Below are 14,518 nucleotides of genomic sequence, written 5' to 3' on the forward strand. Positions count from 1 at the left end.
GTTATCACTGATAAAGGTTTAACCCTTTGCATTCGCTTGCTTTTTTCTCGATTCCTTTATTCTACTCGGGATTTAATTTTTTAAATACCCCAGATTTTACAAAGTGCAACAGTAGAATAAAAAACTGGAGTTTCTTTTCATACAAACTTATTTATTTGGATTTTTTTATATTTCAAATTATTGATACATTCAAAGAGTAATTTTAATCTCTATAATTTTTCATGGTGTGATATTTTTTGAAACATTCACCCACATGAAGACCTGGTTTACATTCACATGTTTCGCAAATATAAATCGTCTCTCTTCTTCCTCCTTTGATTTTTCTGTTAGAACAAACAACACAATCTTTGTGTTTTTTGTTAGGGTGAGGTGTGATTATATGGAGCTTTCCATCTAAACGTTGCTCTAAGTTAGTGGATAATAATCTACCCCTGGAAGTTAGTGTACCATCTCTGAATTCTCCAACAAGATCATGTACTAGTTTCCTAATAAATTTCACATGCGTTTTTCATTTTTTCTTTTTTGGCATCAGTTGAGACAGCATTTACATTTTACTTGTCCTTTCATGCTAATGAAAACAAGAAAAGATACTGGAAAAATAGACAAAAATCCCCCTTCCCCCCGCAGTGAAACTACATGTCGAGTGTGGCTCAACATACGAGCTGCTACCGATGCTAACCATGTCGAGTCACACTAGACATCCAAGTGCAAAAGGTTAATCTCCAACATTTACAGGGAACTCTTACAACTTAATAAAAGGAAGATAAATGATCCAATAAAAAATGGGCAACAGACCTAAATAGAAACTTTTCGAAAGAAGACAGAAGGAAGGCCAAGAGACACATGAAAACATGCTCAAAGCCACTAATCATCCAAGAGATGCAAATCAAAACGACAATGCGGTACCATCTCACACCTGTCAGAATGGCAATCATCAACAAATGAACAAACGACAAGAGCTGGCGAGGATGTGGAGAAAAAGGAACCCTCGTGCACTGCTGGTGGGAATGCAGACTGGTGCAGCCATTATGGAAAACAGTACGGAGTTCCCTCAAAAAACTAAAAATGGAACTGCCATTTGACCCAGTGATCCCACTTCTAGGAATATATCCTAAGAAACTAGAAACACCAATCAGAAAGGATATTTGCACCCCTATGTTCATAGCAGCACAATTCACCATAGCTAAGATTTGGAAACAGCCTAAGTGCCCATCAGCAGATGAGTGGATTAAAAAACAGTGGTACATCTACACAATGGAATACTACACTGCTATAAAAAAGAAGGAATTCTTACCATTTGTAGTAGCATGGATGGATCTGGAGAGCATTATGTTAAGTGAAATAAGACAGGCTTATTTGAAAGAAAAATACATGATCTCACTCATTTATGAAAATAAAGAACATTATAACCTGATGAACAAAAAGATAGATACAGAGGCAGTAAAGCATCGAACAGACTGTCAAATTACAGCGGGAAGGCAGAGGAGTGCTGGGGAGGGGGGAAAAGACATCAACCAAAGGACCTGTATGCATGCATATAAGCACAACCAATGGACACAAGACACTGGGGGGGTGGGATGAGGACATGCGACAAGGGGTAGGGGAGGCTGGGGGAAGGTCAATGGGGAAAAAAAGGAGATATATGTACTACTACATGTAATACTTTAAACAATAAAACAAAAAATAAAATAAATTATACATTTCCTAGCTCTACCTACTTAGAAGACATGGAAACTATGTGCACCCTGGTGCCCAGCATGTGGCCTCTCAGTGCGATTTGTCACCAAAAGGACCCAGGGCTCCTTAAAGAAATGTATACTTCCAGATCTGGCGCAGGAGACAGTAACATGAGCCTGGAACACCTTAATCTCCTTGAATTCTGGTCTAAAATCACAGACTACTAGTATGATGTCAAATGGACTTGGGAGCCAAATTGTCCCTCTAGCCTAAAATGAGACAGTTTGAGCAACAAAAAGGTTAATAACTGAAACTGACTGAATAACATCAAATATGCATTTAAACCCATAAGTTCATATGGTTACAACAAAAATCTCACTAGCCACATTTGGAAATCAAGTTAATTATTTTGAAAAATAGAAAATTAAGGTGGGGCCCTGCCTGGTGTTGTTCAGTGGTTAGAGTGTTGGCCCTTGAACCAAAGGGTCATGGGTTCAATTCCCAGTCAAGGGCACGTGTACCTATGTTGCAGGTTTGATCCCCAGCCCTAGTCAGGGCATGTGAGAGAGGCAACCAATCAATGTGTCTCTCTCACATTGACATTTCTTTCTTTCTTTTTTTAATTGACTTCAGAGAGGAAGGGAGGGGGGAACAGGGAGAGATGGAAACATCAATGATGAGAAAGAATCACTGATCGGCTGTCTCTTGCACACCCCACACTGGGGATCGAGGCCACAACCTAGGCATGTGCCATGACTGGGAATCGAACCATGACCTCCGATGCTCAACCACTGAGCCATGCTGGCTGGGCTCACATCGATGTTTCTCTCTCACTCTCGCTCTCGTGCTCTCTCCTCTCCCCTCTCCCTCCCTTTCACCTTCCCTAAAAATTAATGGAAAAAAATATCTTCAGGTGAGGGTTTTAAAAATAATAATTTTTATAAAAAGAAAATAAAGGTGGGGAAAAAAATCAAGCATTTATTTTACCTTTCTTCTCCAAATTTACTTTGGGGTAATCAAATAATTGCCAGGGGCAAAAGTCTTATAGACGTGTTCTAGCTATTAAGTGAAAAAGGAATGTTAAAATTATAACATCCCCAGTTCTGACCCTTAATGATCTAGGAATAATCATTACTAACATTACAAGAGACACAACCAGACAAGACTAGGCTTCCTGATAGAGGTTAATAACACTACTCACAAATTAGTTTTACAAAAAAATGGAGGTTAAAACACACACACACACACACACACACACACACACACACACACACACCTTAACCCTAAACCTCATTAATCCTCCATATCTAACTACTACTTTATAGGAAACACAGGGACATAAATTTGACCGAAACTACAACAGGCAAAATCAGACTATGGGAAGCTCCACAGCAGTGTTTTTCGAAGTATGATCCACAGACAGGTGCCCATCTGTGAACTTGTCACCTGTCTGTGACGAGATAAGTACAGAAACTGACAGTAAACATAGAAACATTTAAAGCAAATAAACAATCATTTTATGTCTAATTAAATCTAACAGTTTTTTAAATGGCGCTGATTTTATGTATGCCTTATTTCATTTTTCTGGAAAAGCTGAAATGCCAAGCTAAGAAATTTATACCATTTTGTATATAATAGAAAAGGTAAAGGCATTTTTCTTTTTAAGATAAAAATGTTTTTATTGATTTTAGAGAGAAAGGGAGGACAGAGAGATAGAAACATGGATGAGAGAGAAACATCATGGATCCACTGCCTCCTGAACACCCCCTACTGGGGATCAAGCCTGCAACCCAGGCATGTGCCCTGACTGGGAATCGAACCAGTGACCTCTCAGCTCAACCAGCTGAGCCACACTGGCCAGGGTAGTAGAGGCATTTTTTTGAGAAGAGAAATATAATTACAGGTAAACTTTAAGAAGATTATCTGGAAGCAATAAAACCTATCAAATGGAAGAAACAGAGTTTGGAAACGGGGAAGGGTCCTCAGGTGACCACAGACTTAAAATGAGCAGCTTTGTTATCGCCTACCATTTCTTGAATTGTTACTATGGGTGGGTTTTTATACTAAATCCTTACTTCTATCTTCTCATTTAATCTTCATAAAAAACCATGCAAGTTTGGAGTTCTGGCTCTGATACTTACTAGAACTGAATCCCAAAATCCTAGTTTTAAACATTGAATAGCAATGCCTCTTTCACATGGCTACTGTGAAGACTAAATGAAAAACTGTATAGGAATGTACACTGTCAGTGATCTGGCGCCACACAAATGGTATTTTCAGGATTATGATTATTATTGTTTCTTAAATCTCTCCTGAGGATCAGACAGCTCAGCCTTACTCTTAAAGACAGAAAGACCAAGAGTAAAAGCAAAGAATTTATGGAGCTGGTGATGAGCTTGCAAGGGTTCCTGACAGCAGAAGCAGCCAAGGCATTTCCTGATCAATCCTGTGAAGCCTCCTAAAGCGTGAACTGTTGGTTTGTGGGCACTCTGTTTGCTGCCTTCCAATCTCAACAACGGGGGGAAGAAGCAACAGATGTTCAGTGACTGGGCAGGGCACAAAACAATGATTTCCAAAGAGAGAAAGATCGCAAATGAAAGACAACACAGCCCATCCGCTCCACTGCAACTGCAAAGAAGTCGTTTGTTAAACTAAGAGTATTTGAGGAACATCCAGTAAACGATTAATTAGCAGAGCAAACCAGAATATTTTTGAAGGAAAAAGCTACAGAGGACACAACTTGAAATTATTCAGTTTTGAGTGATTTCTTTTCCATTTGAGTGATTTCTTTTCCACTACCATATATAAAAGATTTCCTTGTGGAAACCATGAGGTCATTGTTTTCCAGAGTCTTTACTCTAGGAAACAGCTGTGGAGAACCACACAAACAGAGAACACTGCCCTATTTAGTAGCCCATCATTGTGACAAGTGTAGAGATGGGGACAGGAAAAATCCATCAAACCACACACCAATAACAAAACCAAAGTGGCAGTCAAACTAAAACTGTAAGCCACACAAAAGAAGATGTAAAACAACTAAGTCTGGATTACTGCATCTCTGTATCTGCAGAGATATTTCCATGATTAAACCAGATCAGCTCCTTTCCACATGAGTCACCAAAAACTTAAATGATGCCCTTTGCACAGTTCCTGATACATGACAGACATTCAACAAACATAACTAAAAAGTTTTCCTAGGGCTCTTAGATCAAACTAGTGGCCCGGAGTGGGGGGAAGAGGGGTTCGCTCAGCCCAGTCTGCACCCTCTCCAATTGGGGACCCCTAAGGAGATGTCCAACTGCCGGTTTAGGCCCGATCCCAAACCAGCAGTCAGATATCCCTCTTGCAATCTGAAACTGCTGGCTCCTAACCGCTCACCTGCCTGCCTGCCTGCCTGCCTGATCACCCCTAACTGTCTCTGCCTACCTCCCTGATTGCCCCTAACCTCTCTGCCTGCCTGCCTGATCGCCCCTAACTGCTTCTACCTGCCTGCCTGATTGCCCCTAACTGCCCTCCCTTGCCGGCCTGATCTCGCCCACAACTGCCCTCCCCTGCCGACCTGATCTCACCCTCAATTGCCCTCCCCTGCTGACCTGATCTCGCCCCCAACTGCCCTCCCCTGCCTGCCTGATCTCACCCCCAACGTCCTCCCCTGCCAACCTGATCTCACCCCTAATTGCTCTCCCCTGCCGGCCTGATCACCCCTAACTGCTCTCCCCTGCTGGCCTGATCTCACCCCCAACTGCTCTGCCCTGCCAGCCTGATCGTCCCTAACTGACTCTGCCTGCCTGATCACCCCTAACTACCCTCCTCTGCTGGCCTGATCTCACCCCCAACTGCTCTCCCCTGCCAGCCTGATCACCCCTGACTCTGCCTGCCTGATCACCCCTAACTGCCCTCCCCTGCTGGCCAATTTGGTTCTGACTGGTCAGTTTCTATGCCAGTCATAATCAAAAGCTCTGCCTCCTAGGCAGCCATTGGCTCCTCACAGTTCACCCAGATTTGGTTCTGATTGGTCGGTTTCTATGCCAGTCAGCGTCTCCGGGCCTGATCAGAGAGGCAGGGCTGATCAGCAGCCCCTGCAGAGGCCCGGCTACTGGGGAAGCCCGGAGAGAAAGAGAGAGGCAACTCCTGATCCTCTGGGCTGCGGATCAGACCCTTCCTCTCTCTTTGGGCCTCTCTCTGGGAATGATCCACAGCCCCCTTGGTAGTCAGTGCTGGGTCACCATGCCCGTACCAGCGGCAGTCAGTGCTGGGTGGCCAAGGCAACCCAGCACTGACTGCAGGACTGACTTCGGTGTTTGGTCGAGCCTTCAGCCAGTCGTTACAGACCCTGGGTTTTTATATATTAGGATACTATGTGACCTGCCTAACACTGAGCGTACCACCCACCTCCAGAACTGCTGTCCATTCTGTGCTTCTGGTCTTGAAGACCACCATCCATCCCAAGACACCCTGTTTCAAAATCTCAGTTACTTTCATCTCCTCCTTCAAATCAAAACCCCAATGAGGTTTTACTTCACACACACTAGGATGGCTAATCAAAAACAACAACAACAAAATAAAACAAAACAAAAACCAGAAGATAAAAAGCATTGGCAAAGATGTGGAGAAATCGGAGCCTTCATGCATTGCCGTTGTGTGTATAAAATGGTGCAGCCACTGTGGAAAACAGCTGACAGTTCCTCATAGTTAAACACAGAAGGAACGCATGATGCAAAATCATTGAAAACACAGATTCAAATTCTTGCACACCTACGTTCACAGCATCATTATTCTCAATGGCCAAAAAGCAGAAACAACCTACCAAATCCTGCAAAACACAGTCCAGATAACACCTCTTTGGTCCCCCCACATCCCTCCCATTCCTCAAGTGCTCTCCCCTGCATTCGCACAGCACTTTGTACACAATCTATCACAGCATCCTATCCTATGCAGCTACTTCTTTACCCATCAGTCTTCCCTTCTAGATCCTGATTTCCTTAAGGGTATGAACCATCTCACCCATCTTCATATCCCCAGTGCTTTGCAACACAAAACCAGCAAAGGAATCAATAAGCGTGCTCAATAATTTTGTGCACTTAATAAATCCATATCATGTCTACAAAATACCAACCTGAATTTGATTCTTAATGGGTATAAACTGGCATTTCTGCTGCCCTACACTGTATTCAGGGCTAAAAGCAGGGAGTCAAACCATCACGTAAACCAGGTTCCAGGACTCTGCCTTCCTGGTTTCCCCAGTCTCTCAGACTGCCCCTTCAGCAGGTCCACTCCCTCTCTTGTCATCTTATTTTTAAGTCCCCTAACGGCCTGGCCTTGGCCTTCTGACCTTTACACTTATCGCCTATATGCAGCTGAATTCAAGTCTACACAGCTAGTCCTAACTCGTGGCACATCCCCAACAGTCTAGTAAGACATTCTTGGATATCCCAGGCCCCAACTCCACATGCTCAGATTAAATGCCTGATCTTCTCTGCCCCTTAAGCTCCCCAAACCACTCCCCCCTTCCAGCTACTCCACTGTTGTCAGAGATACTCATTATTCTCCCCATCACCCAGGTCTGAGACCTCGGTGTTTCCTTACCTCTCCATTTCTTGGATTCTCCTTAATAATGTCATGATGTCCTCCAAATGTCTCTTGGATTCACCTTTTCCTCTTGCTTTACCTCACCTCATACCTGTGGTTGCTCTCTCCCCGCATTTATTTTGTCCTCCATCTGATTCATTTTTTACTCACCATCAGACTCACTTTTTCTAAATCCTTTTTCCTCTAATCAATGTCTGCACAGCTCAAGAGCCTCAATTGAATCACTACTGATGGCAGCCTCAAGGCTAAATTACTGTGACAGACTTTCAAGGCCAACCATAATTTGCCTCCTCTCATCTCCTCAGACATCTACATTTATTTCTCTCCAAATCAATGGTTCTCAACCAAGGGTGATTTTGTCCCCCAGGAGACATTTGAAAATATCTGGAGACATTTTTTAATTGTCATCAGTGGGATGTGGAGAGGACAGGGACACTAACAAGCATCCTACAATGCCAGGACAGCACCTCGCAACAAAAAATCACCCAGCCAATAATGCCAGATATGTCAACAGTGCCAAGGCTGGGACAACTCCAAATCAAGCCTCCATGGCAGACAGCCCAGTAGCTTCCATGACCATGTGCCAACTCTATCCCTCTGCTCAGAATGTTTCCCCACCATCCTGAGACGACACCCCTCTTCTTAACTACCCAAGACTTGTTTATCATCAAACCCCATTCAAAGCTTATTCCATGGCTTTAAGCACCACCGAGAAGTTGATGGCTCCCTACTTTTCTTTAGCTAGTTTCAATCTTCTGAACTCCAGACTCCGTTATCCAGCTGCCTACTAGACATCCCATGAATATCCTATTTAACACATCTGAAAATGAACTCCTGACCCCTAAAATTGCTGCTCCTCAAGTAAGCACTGGTAACCACTCAGTTGCTCAAGACAAATAACTGGGAGTTATTCTGGATGCATCCCTCTGCCTCAATGTACCCCTCACCCCCCGCAAGTCCTGTGGAGTCTACCTCTGCAGATATATCTCAAATCCACCCACTTCTCCATCTCCATCCACCCCCACTTTTACGTAATCTATCACAGAAGCCCCTACCTGGTCTCCTTGATTCTGTTCTATCCACTGTTCAGCATTTGAGTGATCACTCCATGTTTTAATGAGATCAGAACAGAACTCTGTCCAAGTCCTACAGCCACTCCCCACTGCCCTTCGAATAGAATCTAAACCCCATATGTGCACCTAGAAGGCCCTGTATGACCGGCCTCTGCCCACCTGCCCAACCCTTCCCAGCCTCTATCCTCCTCTCCTCCCAAATGTACCAGGTGAGGGTACAGGGGAAATAAGTCAAGAGACTGAGAGTATATATGCATAGCTACCTGTGGAGTATGAGCCTATAAGAAATGTATACATGTTCGTATACACATTGAACCAGTCAGAAAGAACGGTTTTTAAGAGACTTGCAAAGTGCCAAGGTACGAGCAGCAATGGCACGTGTGTGAGCAGCTGTGGCTGACCTTATTTATATTCATTACCACTCAGCACCACAACCTCAGAGAGGAAAATGCTACACGTTTCAGCATGTCCACCTGTCAGCTGACATTTTATGTTGAGACCTGTCCTTTCAGTGGTTGTACTAATAAGGCAACCAGACACAGGACTCAGTGTGAGCCTCAGCAATGCAGGGTGAGGAAGTGGAAGTCAAAATTCCGGTTCTGCTCCCTCGGCCTCCAGCCAGCAGGTGAACCTCGGTCCCATCACCCGGAAAGGCCGGGGACTGCTCACATTCACCCAAGTCTCCTTCCAAGTCAAAAACATGATGATGTTATCACCTCCTTGCTCCTTCAGAGACTTGGAGCTTCACTAACTAAAGGAAGAGACGTACCTTCTATTTATACTATCAAAAATCTAAACAGGACCTATACAATTTCTTTTTTCTTCTATTTTTCAAAGGAATTCAGGGGATACCTGAGTTCAGAGTACTTCTTAAAAACCACTATGAAATTTCAATGTACTAAATAGCTTCGTACAAACCAGGAAACATCTCTCAATGGCCTGTAGCATGAGTCCATGAAAATGCAAGGTGTGACACTGAGCCAGTGTCAGCCCGATGCTAGCTTGTCTGCCACTCCTCATTTCTACATGTTCACTCCCTCTGTAACCCGAGAACTCTCACTAATAAATAAGCAACACCAGGCACCAAAGTTCAAGGAAAACACCATGGGAGAGAAAATTCCATTACTTTCTGTTTTGCTGCAACCTTGGATGGAGTTCCCACAGTTCTTTTATCAGGAGATCACTATGTTCCAGTTTTCTTTGGGAGCATGGTTTGAGCACGGCTGCTATAAAACTTATCTTTCTTACTTGAAAGATGACCATCTATCTCAGTTTCTTAAAGCACACCCAGGTTGGACAGTCAACCCATTTCATTCTGGGAAATGAAAATCCAGCCTTAACCACCATTTAGCTCTCCCAACACCAAAAAATCCATTTATCTGATAAGCTTCTAAGGTCCAATTAATACAGTTAGAAAGTAAGAAAGAATTCTAATTGAAAAATTTACAAAGCACATTCAAAGACATACTAAGTGCTTTTCCAGACCTCAAAATAAACTATCTCAAGATGGCAAACGGGTTTTAACTTCTCTGCCAAGTCCAATCACCGGGCAGTGGCTGCCTGGAGCCCCAAAGGGAGCAGGATTCTGAGGCTGAATGTGGACCAGCAGGGCATGGTGACGAGCAGGCCTCACATCCACCTCCTTTGGTGTTCAACTTTCTTAATGCTCAAAATCACAGCCATTAAATGTGGCTGTAATAAAACATTCTGGAAAAAAAAGAAAGTAATCCACCAGGCTTACCAAACTGGGAGAAATAAAAGGAAAAGAAGAAGAAACCTGATCCTATCACTCTCTTACTTAAAAGTTGGCTCTGGATTTTCAACTTCCAGAGGATAACGTCTCAACCAGGGGAGCCTACAATGCATTCACATCCTCCTTCTCCCAAACGTTCTGTACTCCCTCCCGCTCCACCCAGCATTACCTGCAAACTGGTTAGAAATGCAGCATCTCGGGCCCCACCCAGCTCTGCTCTGGAACAGAAGCCCAGGTGAATTATAGGCACATTAAAGTGTGGAGACAGTGTCTTGAGAAACTTGCCAGGTTCCTCGAGACTCGGTTCTTCACAGGCAGGTAGTGTCCCCGCCAGCTGAATGTGTGTGGCACATGCAGGTGTGCTTGGGCGGGCTGCCTCCACTCATCTCCTCTATTAAAGCAGCAAAGCCCAAATGTCCACCTACAGCCTCCACAGCAGCCAGGAGTGAAGTGACATGGTCAGAGTCAATGAGATGTCAGCAGAAGCCTGCTGAGGGGCTCCTGGGAGAACTTTTTTTCCCTAATGGCTTCCTGCCTTGACGAGGTAGAAGTCAAGGTGGCAAACACTAAGGACAAAAAACCATTAAGAACTAAGGATAACAGAGTAGAAACCAGAAATGGTCTGGATCCTAAATGGCTGGGTAAATCTTCAATAAATGGGAGGTGAATGAATGAGTGCAAAGTGAAACCTACTAAGGTTCAGAGATCACACTTTTTAAAAAAATAGGTCCTCTAAGAATCTGTTCAACTTTACGAAAGCATATCTACAAATTAGTCTTGGCATTTCTAGAATCACTGACCTATTTCCGTCCAGCTTTTCTTTTTTAATTGATTTTTTACAGAGAGTAAGGGAGAGGGATAGAGAGTTAGAAACATCGATGAGAGAGAAACATCGATCAGCTGCCTCCTGCACACCCCCCCACTGGGGATGTGCCCGCAACCAAGGTACATGCCCTTGACCGGAGTCGAACCTGGGACCCTTCAGTCCGCAGGCCGATGCTCTATCCACTGAGCCAAACCGGTTTCAGCTCTGTCCAGCTTTTTAGTGAATAAAAGAATGAACACAATCTCTTAAAAATCAATGGCAATGTTCTCATACCAAAATGCTGTTGAAACTGATTTTCACATTTGGAAAAAAGTAGAAAATGAAACTTAAAACACTGGGCTCTGACCTTAAAAAGTTTGTAATTGCTGTGGCTACTTACAGGGAACTATAAGGAAAATAAAAAAGAAGAAGACTTTTCTCTTGCAGTCGATGGCTGGTTGTCATCCTCTCCTACTTACTTATTTTGAGATTTCTGACTTGGACCTCATTTTTTTCCAGTCCCTATACTAGTCAAGTATTTCCATTCAAATTTCCAAGACCAAACAGCAATCACTTTTTCTCTCTGAGAAAACAGGGCAGAACAACGTAAATATAAACATAATGTAAGTGAAGTGTATTAAAGGAGAGGGGCGCACCCTGCAGCCTGTTCCTCAGCAAGAAGGGAAGTCCTCGACCAAGCTCTGGCTCCTCAGACAGATTACCATTTTATGTTTTAATCAAGTCATTCACTCTCACTTAAACAAAAGGATTTTTAAAGGAAACTTCACAGTATCAGTGAAAAGCCAGTACCATTGGCCATGAATACAAGACAAACGTGCAAACAAGCCCAACCACATCACCTTACTACATTCCGGCTACTGTTGGCTACTAAACTGTAGTAGAGGCTTCAGTAGGCAAAGTAGGCTTGTTCTCGCTTTGTTTAAAAAAAAAAAAAAGTGGGGAGTGAGCAAGCAGTGTTAAAGAGCCAGGCAACCGCCGCGCAGAGACTTTCTCTTGAGCGTGATCAGGGCAGAAAGAGAAGGAAAAAGGAATTACGTTTTTCACTGTGTGGTTTCATTCTACTTAATTCTATTTCCCACCTAAAAGGAATCCTCATACAATCTCAAACCATCTTCTCCTTTTGCTGAGAATAAGAGCCCATTCATTTCCTTAGTGCAGCCTAATGGTCCCACATCACCTGGCTCGGCCCTGAGCTCCAACCCGCTCACTGCGGGGACCCAAGGGCCATACCCAGCGCACTGCCTGTACCCGTGCGGCCGGTGAGCTGAGAATGGGTAAAAACGAATACTTGTGTTAAACCCGTGTTAGGGAGAACACCGGGAACGGCACTCTGCTTTCCCCTCGGCCTCCCACCCTAACTTTGAACGGCAATGAAGCGACCCCGTTCTCCCCTGCAGAAATAACAATCCCGTTCTTCTCATTAGTGGACTGTATTACAAAGCATTGTACTCAGCTATCACTGTACCTTCATTTCAGTCAATAAAAAGTTTGTAAACATTGGTTTTCTCTTGTTATACAGGTACCTACCTAGTAGCCTCGGTTTTGCGTCTTGGCCAGCAAAGCCTGAAGTACTGACTCCGCGGCCCGTTACAGACCGCCCGGCCCCAGCCCCGGGCCCAGCGCACGCCTTCCCCACGCGCGGGCGCGGCTGCTCTGGCCCCGCCAGGCCCTTGTCCGCCGCTCAAGCCTCAGTTCCCAGGCCCCCTCCTCCACGGGGTCCCCCAACCACGCCCGCCCCGCTTGCAGTGGTGGCGTCACCAGGTTCACTGTCTTCAAACCACCGACAGGGCCCGTTAACTTATCATAAAGTCTTGACCATAAAAACAATCAGAGCAGCAACGACTCGTGGTCCAGTGCGCCACGGAAGGCTTCCGTGCGGTGAACGCTCTCCGTGCCAAGCTCCGAGTGAGGGGGTAAAGCGTGGGGGGCCCCAAAGACAGACCGACTTGCTGGAGCTCACAGCCACCGCCGCGGCCGGGCCGGAGGAAGCCGGCACAGTGCGGGGTACCGGGGCGAGGCTGCACGACCGGCGACCCGAGCGGGCCCCGGGCCCGGCTCGAGCCGGGTGCACTCCCCGACGCTCCGCCTGGCAGGTGGGACTCCGAATAAACACTCGATGGATGGATGCGTCACTCGCTCAGTCCATCAATGGACCCCCCTCCCTCGCGACCGGTGGCCCGGCCGCGGCCTCGGGGCCACGCACACCTCTAGCTCGGAGGAGGGAGGAGGGAGGCGGGGGCGGGGGCGCGGGCGGGGGGCCCACCTTGAAGTCGCGGCTGTGCTGCGGGGTGTACTCCAGCGTCCAGAGGGCGCGCACCAGGTGCGCCAGCTGCTCCGTGACCTCCCCCGCGGCGCCAGCGGGCGGCTCGGGCTCGGGCTCGGGCTCGGGCCGGCCGGCGCGGTACTGGCCGAGCGCCAGGTACTCGGCGAAGAGCTCGGTGTTGCTCAGGCACTGCAGCGTGGCGTTCATGAAGCACGTGTTGCCGTGGTTGCGGAGCCCCGCCACGCCGGGCACCGGCTCGCAGGCGGGCGGCGCGGGCGGCGGGCAGGGCGGCGGGCAGGGCGGCGGCGCGGGCGGCCCGGGCGGGAAGCAGCCGCGGAGGGCGCCGCGGTCCGGGCTGCCGCCCTCGGAGCTCAGGTGCGAGAGCGTGGACAGCGTCTTGAGGACGCGGCTCATGAAGCTGCCCACCGAGCGCGCCGACGACGGCGAGGGCGCGGCCGGCCCGGGCGCTCCGGGGGCCCCCGCGCCGCCGCCCGCGCGGCCGCTCCGGAACAGCCGCTTGCTGAAGGAGCGCTTCTCCTTCCCGCCCGCCGCCGGCCCGGGGCCGGGCGCCGTTACCTTGGACATGGCGGCGGCCGCCCACGCTCATCCCCGCGCCCGCCCTCCCGGCCCGCGGCCCCGCCACGGCCGCCGCCGCATCCCGCCGAGCCGGGCCGGACGCCCCGCACGCCTCAGAGCGCCGCCGAGCGAGCCAGCGGGCGGGCGGGAGCGCGCGCGGTCGGCCCAGCTGGGCCGCTCACGTGACCCGCCGCCGCCGCCGCCCTCCCGGCGCTGCCGCCGCCGCCGCCGCCGCCATGTTGACTGTGGGAACGAAGCCGCCGCCCCCGCCCGCCGCGAAGGTAGCTGGCGGCTCCGGCGCGGTCCTGAGGCGTGAAGCCCGCCGGGCCATGTCTAGTGCGGGCGGCCGCGGCGCGGAGGGAGGCGGCGGCGGCGCGGGGGCGGCTCTCTGACGGCGGGGCCTGCGGTGGGGCGGGCGGCGGGGGCCGCTGTGGACCAGACCCGGCGGGGTGGACAGGACCCTGACCCGGTGCCCACCGTCGCCGTCACGGAGCCCTCCCGGCGCGTCCCGGCCGCCGTCTCTAGGCGACACTCGGGGTCGCAGTGAGACCGCCTCACAGGACTGCCGCCTCCTCAGCTCAGCCTTCAAAGGCCGCGTCCGCCCGCGGGTCCCGGTTCGATTCCTGGATTCCCAGTCGAGGGCACGTACTGGGGTTGCGGGTTCCATTCCCGTCTCCCTCGGGGCGCCTGCGGGAGGGTGAGGATGACAAATAAAGTCCCGCCGGAGGCCACCGTCATCCCTCACGGAACACAGTGGCTCT

General features: G+C 48.2%; 1 protein-coding gene across 1 annotated transcript in view; it reads right to left on the reverse strand.

Moving 5' to 3' along the window:
* Positions 1–13,804, reverse strand: part of USP31 (ubiquitin specific peptidase 31) — an 88,032-nt gene extending 74,228 nt beyond the window's left edge. The window contains exon 1 of the mRNA XM_028127385.2: positions 13,182–13,804. Within this exon, the coding sequence (XP_027983186.2) occupies positions 13,182–13,766 (585 nt within the window). The 5' untranslated portion in view covers positions 13,767–13,804. The remainder of the gene's footprint in view (positions 1–13,181) is intronic.
* Between the last annotated feature and the right edge of the window lie 714 nt (positions 13,805–14,518).

The sequence above is a fragment of the Eptesicus fuscus genome, chromosome 4 (genome assembly GCF_027574615.1).
Source record: "Eptesicus fuscus isolate TK198812 chromosome 4, DD_ASM_mEF_20220401, whole genome shotgun sequence".
In the NCBI taxonomy this organism is placed as follows: Eukaryota; Metazoa; Chordata; class Mammalia; order Chiroptera; family Vespertilionidae; genus Eptesicus; species Eptesicus fuscus.